Source organism: Natrix helvetica (genome assembly GCF_964273705.1).
Source record: "Natrix helvetica genome assembly, chromosome: 2".
NCBI classification, from domain to species: domain Eukaryota; kingdom Metazoa; phylum Chordata; class Lepidosauria; order Squamata; family Natricidae; genus Natrix; species Natrix helvetica.
The window spans coordinates 127,211,650-127,226,330 of record NC_138552.1 but is presented as its reverse complement, the minus strand read 5'-3'; the positions used below and the strand labels follow the sequence as shown (position 1 = coordinate 127,226,330).

The following is a 14,681-nucleotide window of genomic DNA, read 5'->3' as shown; positions in this document are numbered from 1 at the left end:
TATTAAAATATATTATTTTTCCAGATCTTTACTTGGAAAGTAATTCACAGGGCAATTTGAGTAGAATTTCACATGAAATGGAAGCATTCACACGGAAGCATCTTCAGACAACACTGGCTCCCTCGGCTAGAAAATGGAGATAAACACCACTCTCTAAAATTGGACATGACTGGACAGGGGAAACCTTTACCTTTTTTAAAATGTTACTAGTAGTCCTAACTTTATAAACAGTTGTTCAATGAAAGTTACAAAGGCCTCAGAAAGAGTGCTTCACAGCCCACAAAGCACTTCTGACTACTGTAAAACATCACATGGGCGCACGCGCGCACACGCACACACATGGCACCACGGTCACAGTAACATATTTTGAGCACTTGGCAATTGGCTCACATTTACTTCTGGTTGTAGCTTCCCATGATCACATGACTATAATTTACAATGCCTTTTTGTCTGTTTCTGTTTGTTAGTTTCTGAGAAAAAAATATTGATTTGGGAAAATGGATTTGCTTAATGATCATGTGACTCACTTAAGAACCACATAATTCAGACTTATGACTGTGATTTGCTTAACAACCACTGCAATAATGATAAAAAAATTTGGGTCTGGTCATGTGGGTGCCTCAACCTATAATCACGACAACTTACAACAAAATATTCCAGTCCCAACTGTGATTGTAAGTCAAGGACTAACTACAAAGCCCCAGATTTCTGGTACATGAAAACTAGGAAAATAAAACTGGGACTCCCAGGGAGCTGAATATGGCAAAAAGAATGCTGTGGGATGGGGTAGACAAGTGAAACAGATTTTTCTCTCTCTTCTGGAAAAGCCTTTAGTAGAGACCTCTGGAATCATAATGAACCATTTATGTACATTTAGTATATTTGTTTTCTGAAGAAGCTGTAATGAAGGAAAACCTAAAGAGGGTGAAAGCTCAATACATGCACCTAAAGGTACAACGACATCCCTTCTAGATAATGCCTGTTTTTACATTTTCTAATTTAATGTGACTTGCAGAAGCTGGTTTACAAAGTTTGGTTCAGAAGATAAAAACTAATGTGACTTAATGGCAAATTCGCATGTCACACAGGAGCCAATACAGAGGCCAAAACTATGGAAGTTTAAGTTAAAGCGTTTACCACAGAGACAACAGAAATACTAATTTAAAATGTCTTTACAATACTGATAACTACTTTCTCATCTGTATTGTAAAAGACCAAGAAATGTTTTTGCAGCAATGAAGGTTTGTGACCCCCCCCCCCCAAAAATAGTTGTAATGTCATAACATGCACAATTATTAGTACTGAGGGAAAATGGTCTTGTTAGTAATAGATTACTTGTTAAAAAAATCTGTACAGAATTGCAAGCTCAGCTAAGTTTCATTTAAAACTTGACAAAGGCACTGAGTGAACAATACAGATAGTCTTTGACTTATAACATTAGTTTAATGCCTATTAAGTTACAATGGCACTGGAAAAAGTGGCTTATGACCGGTCCTCATGACTATTACCGTATGACTATTGCAACATCTCCATTTGTTCAAAATTTGGGTGCTTGGCAACTGAGATGTATTTGTATATGATGGCTGCAGTACCCTGAGGTCATGTGATTTCCACTTATGATCTTACCAAGCTGCTTCCAACAAGCCAAGTCAATGGGGGAAGCCAGATTCACTGGCTTGAATAACAACTGCACGACTCATTTAACAGCTGAAGTGATTTGCTTAACAACTGTGGCAAAAAAAAAGGTTGTAAAATTGAGTACGATTCGCTTAACAACATCCTTACTTGACAATTAAAATTCTGGTCCTAATAATGGGCATAAGTGGAGGACTATTTATAGAGAAATTGAGAACTTGGAACATGAAGCGAGGAACAGAACTCTTGAAAATTTGTTCCACTAAAGTCGAAAGCATTTAGTTCTAGAAATTCCATATAGAGTTCTATATTTAAATGTACAAATGAACAACTATATTATAGAGGGAAATCTTGACTTAGCAGACCTGGATGAAATGATTACAGCAGTTATATAAGTTATATCACTTGCACAATAGAAATGGTAGGTGTGGTGTAACAATGCACAAATGAAGTAAGTTGTGTCAGTTGCATCATTGCAAATACCAACTCTCCAATTTACAGAACAATTGGGAATAATGAATATTCCCTCCTCCCTACAGTTAAATTAAGGTTTCACTATATTATTTTTTCCTAGATTTAATGGGTTACATAGCAGGATGACAGCTTTGAAGTAAATATATTTTGCTTGGAATTATGAATATCTTCTCCAAGATTCAAGTCACTTTTTAAAAAATATTTCTCAATTCTGCAGATAATCATGGACAGTTATACAAGCAAAAGGCGTGCATGCATAGTAACTGAGATGCAAAACAATACTGAAAAGGGTCCCAGTGCCATCACACAAATCACAGAGGGTTCCCTCGTCTTGAATACTGCAGGCAAGGATGGTCACCACATCTTAAAAAAGACATACAGGAGAAAAAATAGGATGATCCAGAGACGGATGATGAAAATGATAAGAAAGATGGAGAGACTTCTGTGAAAAGAGAATGAAAAGATTAGAGTTGTTTGGTTTAGAGTGTAGACAAAATGAGAGCAGATTTGAAATAAATGCTTATCTCACACCGTGCATTTCACCCAATGAATGCCGTGTCTCCATTTGCAGAAAGTTGACCTGAAATTTTTAAAATCCGTGTCATATTCCTCTAAATCTCAAAGGATTTCTGAAAGGTGAGTAGGCAATAACATGGATAAAGAGAAGAACTAAACATGGACAAAACAGATGAAAGAACAGGCTATTTTGGTCTGGTCTCAGGTGTGGTGGGAACTGAGGAGAAAAGGAATGGTGAACAAGTAGCTTGATCTCCAGGAGCTTCTAAAAGAGGTAATGGGTTATGCAGACATAATACCTCTGACACAAATACCCAACAACAACACATGGAAGATGGATTAAGCATGCATCACATAATTCAACTGAGGGATTCACTTTTATAAAATATGGAGATAGCCAACACTTTAAACAGCAACTAGAATGAGAAATTAATGGAAGATTGGTCTCTCAGGGGCTACTAGTTTCAACTGTACTTATAATTTCCAGAATCCTGAGCAACAAACACCTACTAAGAAGCAATGCTGAAGGTGGACTTCCACCATCACAACTATCTGTGTGCATTCCCAGACGGACCTGGGTAGTCTTATTTAGGCTTAACATCCTTAAGCTCTATCCTAGAGCACTGCTCCATTCATCCCTTGGCTTAATGCAACTATTTAGAGAAGCACAATATATATTGAAGCTGAAACATCTCATTCCAGTTTGAAACAAGCTGTTTCCAACCTCAGAAGAAATGTTCTGAATCAAGGTGTTTCAAACTCAAATTGTTTCAAATTGGAAGCATTTTCTACATTTTTACTCATGATGATCAATTTGATGCTAAATGATGACACAAATGCAATGTCATTACACAAATGCTGTGGTTATGTATTTCTAACCTAACACCTAAAGCAAGTACCAAAAATCATAGCAATTCTGCAATGATCCCATGATGCACATTTCATCATTTGCCTGCCCTGTCATGAAAACTCACAGTTCTAAGCCTATCAACTTTGCAAAATGAAAATTTGGATAACTGTGACAGTCACCGTGCACACTGCTAGTTTATGCAAAGGAAGAATAAGTATTCTCTCAGTCATTATAGGACTACTTTCTCAATGTTGGGAGTGGGGTTGTGGTTGGAACTGCTAGAATGCGGATCACACACCTCCTCCTCCTCCTCCTCACTTCCACAATAAGATTTATTCTGCATTTAGACACGAGAGCGATGTGCTCCAGACATTACTACTTTTTTCCTCTGACATGATAGATACACATACTGTACTTCAATTCTGACTTACTGTGTTGGATGAATGCAAATGCTACAATTTGCAAATTATACTTTATTGCATAGTGCAGTGGTTCTCAACCTTTTCTTCAACACAGATGCCTTTTAAATAACTTTTGTGGTCATAGACCATAGCCAGGACCCTCAATATTTAAGATTTAAATTTTTTCAAGTCTTCACAGACCCCCTGTGATGACATCATGCCCCCCAGGGGTCAGCGGACCAAAGGTTGAGAACCACTGGCATAGTGTGTTGTACAAATACAATCATGATTGGTAACCAAAATTATGGCTTACTGTGATGTGTGAATCCAGCCTCTTTGTCTCTGATAAGTATTATTCCATTATATAGAGAGAACTGGACTTCCTCATGTGAATTTCCCAGGTGCTATCAGTAACACAACCAGCAGAATTAATATAGTGTTTCCAACACTTTTTTGTGGAATTGCTAATGTATTTTTTTCCAAAAGCTTCTACATGTTTACAAGCTCCATTAAAGATCATTAAGCAACATATAATGGCTAATGAATATTAAAGGGGATCTATAGGAATCTTTCTGGTACAGTACTAGTATGTTTTTGTTGCAAAGAAACCATAGTTGGGAATTCCAGTAACATTGTTCCTAGCATACTTTGGGATTTGTCCTCCACCTTTATCTACTAACAATCTAGAACAGGGGTGCCAAACTTGCATCATCACGGCGGTGTCACGTGACATATCAGGACTTCCCCCCCTTCGCTAAACTGGCATGGATGTGGCCAGAGTGTGAAGCATCTGCCCCATGGGCTGCAAGTTTGACAGCCCTGATCTAGAATAACAATTATCTGCTAAGGAAAGAAAGATGATGTTTTGCATTGCTGAGGAGGAGGAGCTGGGTCATGGTGGGTAGTATCATTAGAGAGTCAAGGATGAGAAGCTTCAGAAGATCTTTATAATCCAGATAGTATTCTATCCAATTGACTCAAACAGAAGCCAATGTGTTTGCATGCAGAAGCCCTCCCAGATTTCTCCAAGAGAACATCACATTCAGAAACCGACCCTGTGATCTCCCCTATGTGAAATCTGAACCATTCCACTGAATTAGGGCTTCTTGTCCCACCCATATGATCCAAATGTATCTGGATGGGATTTCAGGTGAACAGCTGTAGGCTGCCTTTATTAATTTATTTTAAAACGCTGCCTGATGCTGTAGTTTATCATATAGTCCTGTTTAGTACTTCTCTTTCATTACCATTCCTGGTGAGGTGTGCAAAAAATAAGGGGCTTTTTCCTCTATCACTAAGGATGTCAATCAATTTCATTTGGTCCATATTTTAAAGACACTGACCGAATTCTTCTGAGATTGGAATGTAGTTAGTTTTCTAATTCACATTTCGAAGTGTGGTTATTCAAGTAAAACATTGGTATAAGAGCTGTGGGGGCGCAGTGGTTAGAATGCAGTATTGCAGGCTGACTCTGTCCACTGCCAGTTTGATCCTGACCAGTTCAAGGTTGACTCAGCCTTCCATCCTTCCAAGATCAGTAAAAGGAGGACCCAAATTGTTGGGAGCAATATGCTGACTCTGTAAACCATTTAGGGAGTGCTGTAAATCGTTCTAAAGCGGTATAATTCTAAGTGCTGTTGCTATTGATTAAAAAAATCCCAAATTTTATGAATCTGTAAATTTATACGTTTGTACACCAGTTGCACATATTAAGGAGAAAGAACATCATAGGAAATAAGTTCTTGAAATTTCTTTTAAAACTCACAAAATGTTATAGAAGAGATTATGACCGAACACAAAAACAGTGACATGCATACAAAATGGGGGATTGAGATTCATCTACAGCTTGAAATGATGGTTCCTGTTTCTCAATTTTATATTCTTTGTAGTATACCAAGGGGTACTGCTGATGAAAGTCTGATTACAAGACATTATGCTGATGCAGAGGCATAAATAGCCTAACAGCACAGTGGAAGCAAAGGATTGCTTGATAAATAAACTGAAGTTCAATGAAAAAGGAAATAAGCTTCTTTATATGATCCTTAATGTGCGTGTAAACATCTGCCTAGAATCCAGAAGGAATAGTGCAGCAATTGCCGCTGAAAAGATGGTGGGTGGCTTGTTCTTCACATTTTGATTGTCTTGAAAGTTAACTGTTATGTTACAAAAAGGGAAGGAAGCTACAGTTGCAATTAAATACATTGCTATTTGGATAGAAAACATCCATTATCCCTTAAATATCTATGTGGCTGCAGGCCTGACACTGCTATGAATTCAGTGCTATAGATTTCTTTGTGGATTAGAATAAATTTAAAAAAGATCTTCACTTGTATGCTTTTATGTTATTTTTTATTTTACTCTCTTGTTTTTTCTCTCTCTCTCTTCCCTGTGTTTACTATCAACCTTCCACTGGTTGCCTTTTCTAAATTGCCAGGAACCACACATGATAGCTGAGATGATAGGGATATAGTGATCATGATCTGATAATACATACTTAGTCAGTTTAGGAAATAGAACAATAAATCTTGCTATACCTCAGTAGGCCTTGTCTGGCCTTGGAAGCTAAACTAAGTCAGACTTGCTTAATACTTATATTACGCTGGGGATTTTAAAACAATATCCCAGAAGAAGGCAACAGCAAACTACTTTGGTACTGCGGTTAAGGAAACTGTATAGCTATGTCCATTTAGCCATTAAGATCTGACTTACTCTCATCTAATTGTACACAAAACCAACTCTCAGATTTGGCCAAGTTGCAATTATTTTTCAAAGCAACAAGCCAACAAAACAGAAAAATCTACACCCACTTTCCAGGACAAGGGTGGAGGGGGGGGGAAAGGGGGGAGAGAGAGACCTGGGACCACTATTTGTATTTATAACAGAGAAAACACGATTAGTTTAATCTTCTTCAAATATTAGGGCAATCAATGCTATTATTACTAAAACGGATCAAGAAAAGTACTTTGCATAATACATCTAATACAATACTTTGAAAAGGGGGGGGGGAGGTCTTGAATTCTATATAGAACTGCTTAAATGCACTGAATGATCATTGAATAAAGAAGGATAGTACCAAAGTTCTAAAGACTAGGTCATCCATTATCCTTAAATGTCACTGCATGTTCCTTACATATATGGTTAGTTCAAAGCTGGCCACCAGCCAACTGAATTGCTGCTGCAGCCAATGCCACGCCTGAATTGAGCATGCATGCTTTTCATTCTGAACATCTGTATCTACGCCTCCCTTCAGAGATTGTGCTTTGATGATTGAAAGCCTCACAGAAAAAAAGCCAGTAACACGCATGCCCCAATGTTTAATGTATTCAAATTCTGTTAACGGAGCAGTTTATTCTTGTACTTCATACAAGAATAATCAGGTTTTAATATTTTATGCCTGGAGGTTTTGTGCTGAAATCCCAACTAATGCAAAGGGGAAAAAAGTGATCTACTTACTCATCTAACTCCTCTTCATCCGTTCTTGATGTGTCAGCGTAAAGATATTTGCTCATATCCACAGGCCGGATATTTTTCCTTTTGCTAGGTTGAGGAGGAGATTCTTTGACAGGTAATAGGACCTCAGGTTCAGGATCTGGTTCATCAAAAGGGTTCACATACTCCATACCCTTTTCTTTAAAGGGGTTATATTCATCACTGTCATCACAGTAGCGCTCTTGTTTGGATAATGAAGTCATCTTGAAGTCTTGTTCTACAGAGAGCACAATCAAGAGGTTGTGTCTTAATGAAGAAGGAACTCTTCAATTCCTTCAGAACAGTGTATTTCTCCTGATATAACTCTAATAGAGCACAAAACAGTTCCTATCCCAAATTAATATTAATAAAACAAGAGGAGTACTTATAAAGTAAATCATTATAAACCAAAAGGGAAAAAAAGACAATTCTTTCATGCCTAGGGAAGGAATGCAACCTACTGCTCTGGCCAGGTGACTCAGAAATCATTCAATTTGATATATGCTCTGAAACAATTAACTAAAGAAATGTACCGGTAATCCACTTCAAAAACTGGCTTAGGATCATATAAATTCAACTCAATACAATCCATTCATTTCATCTTTATATTTAATCTGCCTCTATGGCCACATATCTAGTCCTGCACCCGAGTTGCTGAGCATTATGAAATTCAAGTACATTCAGTAACAGAGATAGATTCTAGAACATCCATTTAAAATAGACCCATTTCTAGAGGCATATTTCAGAATATCAAGGTCCATTAATAAAGAATATGTAGAATTCTATAGATGAAGTCTTGATACTCAATTCATAATATTTATGATAAGTATGGCTTAAAGGAAGAACACAAGAACCATTTATACAAAAATGAAGTAATCAATTGATTAATTATCTCAAAAAGCTGAAAGAAAAAAAACCCCTCCAGATTAAACACATCATCAAAGACATGAACTGAATACAAAAAAGTGATACAGACTTTTTAAAACAAAATAAAAGAATAAGAAAGCAAAAAAGAATGGGAAGGAGGAAAGAGAAGTGTGTTCAAAAAGAATCTGTATATTTAAACATTCAACCTCTTGTAACATTTAGCACTTATATTGTTCTTTAATCTTCAAAATTCTTTACAAACATTAACTAATTAAACTAAATCCTTCTGTCAAATGTAGATACAGCAGAACTCTGGGATGTATTACTAATCCAAAACACAGTTAAAAGGGAAATACTGCTGCTGTTTAGACTAGTTAAGCCTCCCTTAAGTAACAAAGTTAGCTTATAAGCATTAGCTAGAAGAACCTTCCCTAACCGTCGGCCTCAGTTTATGAGCCAGTAAGTTAAATAACAGACAGCACTTCAGTCTATCTTCCCCAACCATCATCACTCATGCAGATATCACTAACTGTATCTACTGTCAGAAAAATCCTATGTCCAGGAAAAAAACCCAAACATTAAGCACAGATGAGGATGTTTCATGGTAGAATAAGGCTTGAGTAGGAACTGTGTATGCATGTCCTCTTTCTCTAATATCAACCTTATGTATCTGATGTTGGAGGCCAATCTCCTACTGTAAAGCCTGAGATTTAAAATCATCAAGAGGTTTAGTAGTTAGATATTACACTCAACAATTAGAACATTGTAGAATACAATATGGTTGTATCATGATCATATTTCATATCTTGGTATGTATTTAATCACTTCAGAGAGAAGCAAAGAATTGCCTCAATCCCATGCTTGATCTTGCAACAGCAAGAAAGTGTTCATCCATTGTTGCTATTTTACACAAACCTCCCCTCCACTTTTTTATATTAATCTTACTAGTATAATGTTAGAAGGAGTCTCTAATTGAATTGAGGTAACTATGCAAATAGTAGTACACGTCTGGCAAGATAATCGACAAATAAATTGAATAAACAATCATACATTTTTGAAAATAATAGACAATAATTTCCCATCCTGGCCAATAAAAGACTAAGGAACAAGGGCAGAATTAGTATCAGCCTGAAGTGCAATTTTTAGTACATACTTAAAATTGAGTTAAATCAAACACCAAATAACTTTAAAGTATTGATTATTATTACTAGAACATAAAATATTACATAAGCTTTTATTAAATTGTTCAGGCATATCTAGAAAGAGAAAAATGATTTGATCAATCACTGACCTAAAAGGCTACTTCAGATTGAAGAATTCCATCATTAAGCTGCACCTTAAGCATGCTGTGGCTGAATATTTAAATTGAAAATTATCAGCACATACAGTAAGTAACATCGAATAAACTTTTAGAAAATAAGAAGTAGGAAGTACACATAGTTTGTGATCTTGCCACAAAGTATAGCACAATGCAAAGATTATAGATGGCAAAATTAAATACCTTCGATATCAGTGTCTCCAAAAGGATTCAGCTCTGCCCTATCAGAATCTACAAATGGATTTGATCTTGAATTTGCCAAATCTTGCTCATCTTCATCCAGGAAACTAAGCTTGTTGATAAGTTCTAAGAAACCAAGAAAAATACCTTTCAGTACACATTTTATACTTTCATTTAGGATTAAAAATAGAATGTTTAAACAATCACTTTCCAAATACTTATCTTAAGTACTATGTATTCCTTTTAATAGTGAATTGTGACACGTTTTCTACTGCTAAACTAAACTGTTATATTTATAGTACACCAATGTTTCCAGCTTAGTAACATGAACAGAAGCAAGTGCAAGTTTATTATATGACTGTTTAACTGACCTGGAAGGCTGTAGCAATAGTTTTTAGAAAGAAAAAATGCTAACTTAAAGAAATTCAATATATAAGGTAGTAATTTCTCCATTACTAAGCTGGAAGGCTCACATGCAGCATACAAATTACCTCAGAGAAAGAATGCAATACTTCCAAGCATGAGTAATGGCAGTTCTGAGCTAGGTTTAGCAAATGGAAGATCTGACTACAATTGCAATCTTTTCTGATCAATGACCACACTGGAGGGGCTGATGGGAACATGAATCCAATAATATCTGAAGGCCATAGTTTCCTCACCTTGGCCGATGAATGCACCGTATCTTGTTGCATACTCTTGACTGTATGCAACAAGACTGTAATGGACACCAAGCAGGAAGCACAAAGCTACAACCAACACTTGAATATGAACAGATACTAAGGAGCTCACAGTAAAATGCAGACATGCCAGAAACAGAAAAGGAGGAAAGCTCATAGACCTTCAGAAGAACTGGCTGATTTAGTGGACAGCATATTTGTATGCTTTATGCAGTCATCTTGATCTTCATCTAAGCTGCTCAGAGCATTCAACTGGTTTACAATTTCTGTAAACAGAAGCCAGTCAAGACAACTGTGAGGTAAGGTCATTTAATGGAAAAGGAATACAATACATGCTGTTATTAGGAAAAAGAGAAAAGGAAAAGAAAAACAAATGTTAATTTAGGAATACATTCCAGACTGAACTATCATAATCAATATATCTCTGTACTTTCATGAGGGCTTTTCCATATTCTAGAATGTGGAGCCTCAGTGAACGTGAAATATATTTTAATTAACAGAATTATCTTGTACACATTCTACACTACAACAAGAACTAATTAGTAATAATAATTAAAATAGTGAAATATAATATTTTAATTAAGGTAGCACAGACACACAATTAATGTTGCCAAATAAAGCTTAGCCAGATTGCCCTGCCATGCAGATCTGGAAGAGCAAAAAAATGGCCCGGGCTGACTCCTAAGTTTTAGTTAACCTATAGCCTGCACTTCTAATCTTTTAAGGACAACTTACAGCTAATAGATCCAATGGGGTAAGAGCTATAATGTAAACTGGACATTTTGATAGTACCCTGTTTCCCTGAAAATAAGACCTCCCTGGATAATAAGCCCAATTGGGCTTTTGAACACATGCGCTAAAATAAGCCCTCCCCGCAAAATAAGCCATCCCAAAAATATTGCAACATGGCAGCAGCCATGAGTTGACTACGCTCGCAGCCTTCGGCACCTCAAAAATAATAAGACTGCCCTGAAAATAAGGCTAAGCGCTTATTTCAGGGGTCAAAACAAAAAAAGATCGTTGGTCTTACCTGAATGTGTCTTTTAAGTAGAGTAGAGGGAGGGGTCACATGGGGGTTTTGTCACAGCCTGATTGGTCCATTAGACTGAGGGAAATTCTTCAATCTTCCTCCTTTCCCATTGGCTCCCAGTTTCCTCGATGTCGAAGTTCCGCATCTGTAGTCAAATACAAGAAGACCCAGGAACCTCCCGGCCCTCCTCTACGCCCCGGCCCTACAACTAACTAGGGTGGGTAGTGACCCCTCCCTCTACTCTACTTAAAAGACATGTTCAGGTAAGACCAACATTCTTTTTTCCAGTAGAGTAGAGGGAGGGTCACATGAGGGACATACCCAAGCTACGTCCCAGGGAGGGAAAAAAACTCCTAGGGCCCAGGAGGAGGGATGGCCGCCACCCGCTGTAGGACATGCTGTCCAAAGGATGCCTCTGCTGACGCGTACGCGTCCAGACGGTAGTGACGGATGAAGGAAGTCGGGGACGCCCAAGTGGCAGCTCGACAGATATCCTCGAACGGGGCCCTCGTGGCCCATGCCGCCGTGGTTGCAGCGCTTCGAGTCGAATGAGCCGTTATGCCTGTCAGGGGAGTCTGACCTGACGCCTCGTAGGCCACTACTATGGCCTGCCGCAGCTACCGACCGATGGTTGCAGAAGATACCCTGGCCCCTAGTGACCCTGGCTGAAAGGAAACAAACAGGGCCTCTGACCTGCGCACCTCTGACGTCCGCCTGAGGTAGATGCGTAAGGCATGGCGGATGTCCAATCGGTGCCAGAGGCGTTCCCTTTCGTGTGAAGGGGCCGGGCAGAAATTGGGCAAGATAATCTCCTGTGCCCTATGGAAAGGGGTGTTCACCTTTGGAAGGAAGGTGAGATCAAGGCAAAGAACCACTCTATCCTGAGGGAACAGACTGAGATCGTCCCTGGACGAGAGAGCGCCCAGTTACGAAATCCGTCTTTCTGACGTGACAGCCACGAGGAATGCCACTTTCAGGGAAAGAAACCTCAGATGAACTGTACGGAGGGGCTCAAAGGGAGCCTCGGTCAATGCCCTGAGGACCAGAGGGAGATCCCATGTAGGGAACCTATGAATGGGGGGTGGCCTGAGATTCGCCGCCCCTCTGAGGAAACGTTTAATTAGGGCGGAATGGGAAAGGGAGTGAGACCCCCTCTCCCCCCAAGACGGTGGACAAAGCGGCCACCTGGTGGCGAAGGGTGTTGTGAGATACCCTGTCTTCCAACCCCTTCTGCAGAAAGTCTAGGACATTGGCTACCGAGGCCCTAGTGGGAGAGAGTCCCCGCGGGGTGCACCACCTAACAAACACAGACCAAGTGGAGTTATAGATCCGGGTGGTTGACGGCCACCTGGAGGCCTCTATTGTCTCTATGACTCCGGAGGAAAGGTCAGCCGACCTCAAGATCCGCCGTTCAACTGCCAGGCGGTCAAGTGGAGCCACTGGGGCTCTGGATGGATCAGAACCCCCTGACACAGAACGACCTCCTCCCGAGGAATCCTCCATGGTTAGGAAACTGAAAGCTGAACCAGGTCCACAAACCATGGTCTCCTGGGCCAATAGGGGCCTAGCAGGATAACGTGGGCCCCCTCTGACACTATCTTTCTGACAGTCCCCGGATAAGGGGAATGGGAGGGAAGGCATACAGGAGGCCCGGGGGCCACTTGCTCTGGAGGGCATCCGTGCCCTCTGCCGTGCGTGTCTGGAACCGGGAAAAGAACCTCGGCAGCTGCGTGTTGGCAGGCATGGCAAACAAGTCTACTTGTGGAGTACCGAACCTCTGGCATATCTTCTGGAACAGTTCGGGTAGTAGCTGCCATTCGCCGTTGTCGAGAGTTGCTCGGCTCAACCAGTCCGCCTGGTGGTTGGACTCCCCCGAGATGTGTTCTGAGACCAGGGAGGCGAGGTGTTTCTCTGCCCAGGAGCCGATCTTCACAGCCTCCAACCGGAGAGCCCGGGGGTGAGTGCCCCCCTGACGATTGATGTGTGCCTTCGTGGCGACATTGTCTGTCAGCAGTAGTACATGTCGCCCTTGGATCAGGTTCTTGAACTGTCGGAGGGCCAAACGCGCTGCCCTCAGCTCCAGTCAGTTGATGTTGTGCCTGAGATCTGAGGTGGACCAACGGCCCTGTGCCATCCTGGAGCCCATGAGGGCCCCCCAACCGAAAAGGCTGGTGTCTGTCGTTACAGTCACTCTGTCCGGCTCCCAGAATGAGCAACCTTGTTGTAGCGCCGGTGATAGCCACCACTGGATGGACATCCGGACCTCTGCTGGAAGATGGATGGACCGGGGGGAGTTGCTCATCTTCCTCTTCTGGAAGGGGATCAGGGACCACTGGAGAGCTCGCAGGTGGTGACGGGCCCATGGAACTATCCCGATGCACGATACCATCTTGCCAAGTAGCTGAGACAAGGTCAGGATGGAAACTGTCCGATTTCTTCGGACCGTGGCCACCAGACGCCGGAGGCTGGCCAACCGATCCGGGGAGAGCTGGACTATTCCTGACACTGAATCTATTACTGTCCCTAGGTGGAGGATTTGCATGGATGAGGAAAGGTGACTTTTGGCAAAATTCGCGGAGAACCCCAGGGACTGTAGACATTGGATGGTGAGCTGGAGGTTGGCTAACACTAGAGGATGGGAGCTCGCCTGGACTAGGATGTTGTCTAGGTAGCATTGGAGTCTCACTGGCACCGTGCGCAGGTGAGCCGCCAATGCCGCCAGGACCATTGTGAATGTGCGGGGCGCCAAGGCCAACCCGAACAGGAGGGCCCGGTACTGGAAGTGGAGGTCCCCGTGTGAGAACCTCAGGTACTTGCGATGAGATGGAAGGATGGGAATGTGGAGATAGGCCTCGGTCAGGTCTATTGATGCCAGATAATCCCCCCGATGGACGCCCTGGAGGATGGACTTTAGGGAACACATTTTGAACCATCTGTAAACCAGGTACTGATTTAGGCGCTTGAGCTCCAGAATTGCCCTCCAGCCCCCCGAGCTCTTCGGGACCACGAACAAGTTGGAGTAGTGGCCCCACCCGCACTCCGTGGGTGGCACAGGCTCTATCGCCTGGATCTCTAGAAGATGTATTATGGCGAGATCCATCAGGCGCTGGCGTTCCGGATCCCGGGAGGGTGGGAACGTTCTGAAGAGCTTCGGGGGGATGGAGATGAACTCTAACTGAAGGCCGTGTCGAACGGTGTTTCTGACCCAGGCATCGGAGGTGATCTCGTCCCACTGATCCGCATAACTTGCCAGATGGCCGCCTAT

The 14,681-nt window shown here is 41.1% G+C and overlaps 1 protein-coding gene across 3 annotated transcripts in view; it reads right to left on the bottom strand.

Annotated features, from left to right (window-relative positions):
• Positions 1-14,681, bottom strand: part of EHBP1 (EH domain binding protein 1) — a 279,410-nt gene that overhangs the window by 148,217 nt on the left and 116,512 nt on the right. For 2 of the 3 annotated variants that reach the window (XM_081941543.1, XM_081941544.1), the window contains exons 8-9: positions 9,713-9,835; positions 7,330-7,582 (exon numbers count right to left, since the gene is read on the bottom strand). In XM_081941543.1, coding sequence (XP_081797669.1) covers positions 7,330-7,582; positions 9,713-9,835 — 376 coding nt within the window. Of the gene's footprint in view, positions 1-7,329; positions 7,583-9,712; positions 9,836-10,547; positions 10,653-14,681 lie in introns of all 3 variants that reach the window. The other variant, XM_081941545.1, reaches the window with a different exon arrangement.